General features: G+C 35.3%; 1 protein-coding gene across 2 annotated transcripts in view; it reads right to left on the reverse strand.

Moving 5' to 3' along the window:
* The window catches only part of LOC107576332 (formin-binding protein 1-like), a 6,700-nt gene that overhangs the window by 2,326 nt on the left and 3,202 nt on the right, over positions 1–1,172 (reverse strand). For both annotated transcript variants that reach the window (XM_016262527.1, XM_016262526.1), the window contains exon 3: positions 806–964. In XM_016262527.1, coding sequence (XP_016118013.1) covers positions 806–964 — 159 coding nt within the window. The remainder of the gene's footprint in view (positions 1–805; positions 965–1,172) is intronic.

The following is a 1,172-nucleotide window of genomic DNA, read 5'->3' on the forward strand; positions in this document are numbered from 1 at the left end:
GGAAACATTCAGAAAAGGTTCATATTCACGTCATATTTCATCTCACTTAGGAATAAAGATCAGGAGCACCAAACATGATTGTGTGGACATGGTACATACTATGCAATCATGTTTAATGAATGCATACTTTGCTTTTACACATTTTTATGATGTTTTTGTAAATTATTTGCTTTTTCCAGGGTTATTTCTTCTTTTTAAGACTCAATATCAAGTACAAGTGTTGAGATTGAACACAGTGTCAACAAATAATACAGCTAAAGAAGCAAAAAGGCAGTCTTTGTCTAACACGTGTTACACAAATATATTTTGTGAAAAGGAAATGATACTATTTTATGCGACTTGTAAACTGGTTGTTATACCTAGCGCTTGACTAGTGGTTACGAAAATGTTTTTTCGGGGGAAAAACACTAGCATAATTTGACCTTAAGTTCATTTACATATGAAAACATTACAAAAACTTGTATGTGTCTCCTCTTATATGTGTGTGTTGCATTTGTCTATACATTTAGTTGGAGTGTTCTAACATGCATTGCTACTCAAAATGACAAGATACTACCGCCATATTAAACTATGGTGGGCTAATATCTAAAACCATCATGTGCTAAGACACATACAATCATTTAGTCATTCAGTTTCAGAAAAAAAGTCTAAAAAGTCACATTGTTGGCTTGGAGAGATTCAGGATCTCACACACACACACACACACACACACACACCCTAGCCGTCTCCTTCAGTATTCATATACACAAACACACTTCTGAGATCACAGGACCTAAAACTTTGGGTCATATGTAGGTTATGGCACCTTTGGCGTTGGAGTCCAGAAAGACCTCGACGTAGGATGAGGGGACGTAACCCTCCTCTTCCTCGTTTCTTCTAACACGCGTCCATCCGTCACCTTTGTCTTCCTCTATTACATACAAGAGCTCACCCTCCGTTACTGAGATGGTGCCTTCATTAACACCTACAGAGAAAATTGGAAGAAAATCAATCAATCAATCCATCAATAAATAATTCAAATATGTATATACAGTGCAGTTTACAAGTTTGTGGTCAGTAGGATTATTTCATGTTTTTAAAAGAAGCCTCTTATGCTCATCAGAGCCACAATTATGTGATAAAAAATACAGTAAAATCAGTAATATTGTGAAATATTATTACAATTCAAAATA

Source organism: Sinocyclocheilus grahami, unplaced genomic scaffold (genome assembly GCF_001515645.1).
Source record: "Sinocyclocheilus grahami isolate Dianchi unplaced genomic scaffold, SAMN03320097.WGS_v1.1 scaffold3519.1, whole genome shotgun sequence".
NCBI lineage: Eukaryota > Metazoa > Chordata > Actinopteri > Cypriniformes > Cyprinidae > Sinocyclocheilus > Sinocyclocheilus grahami.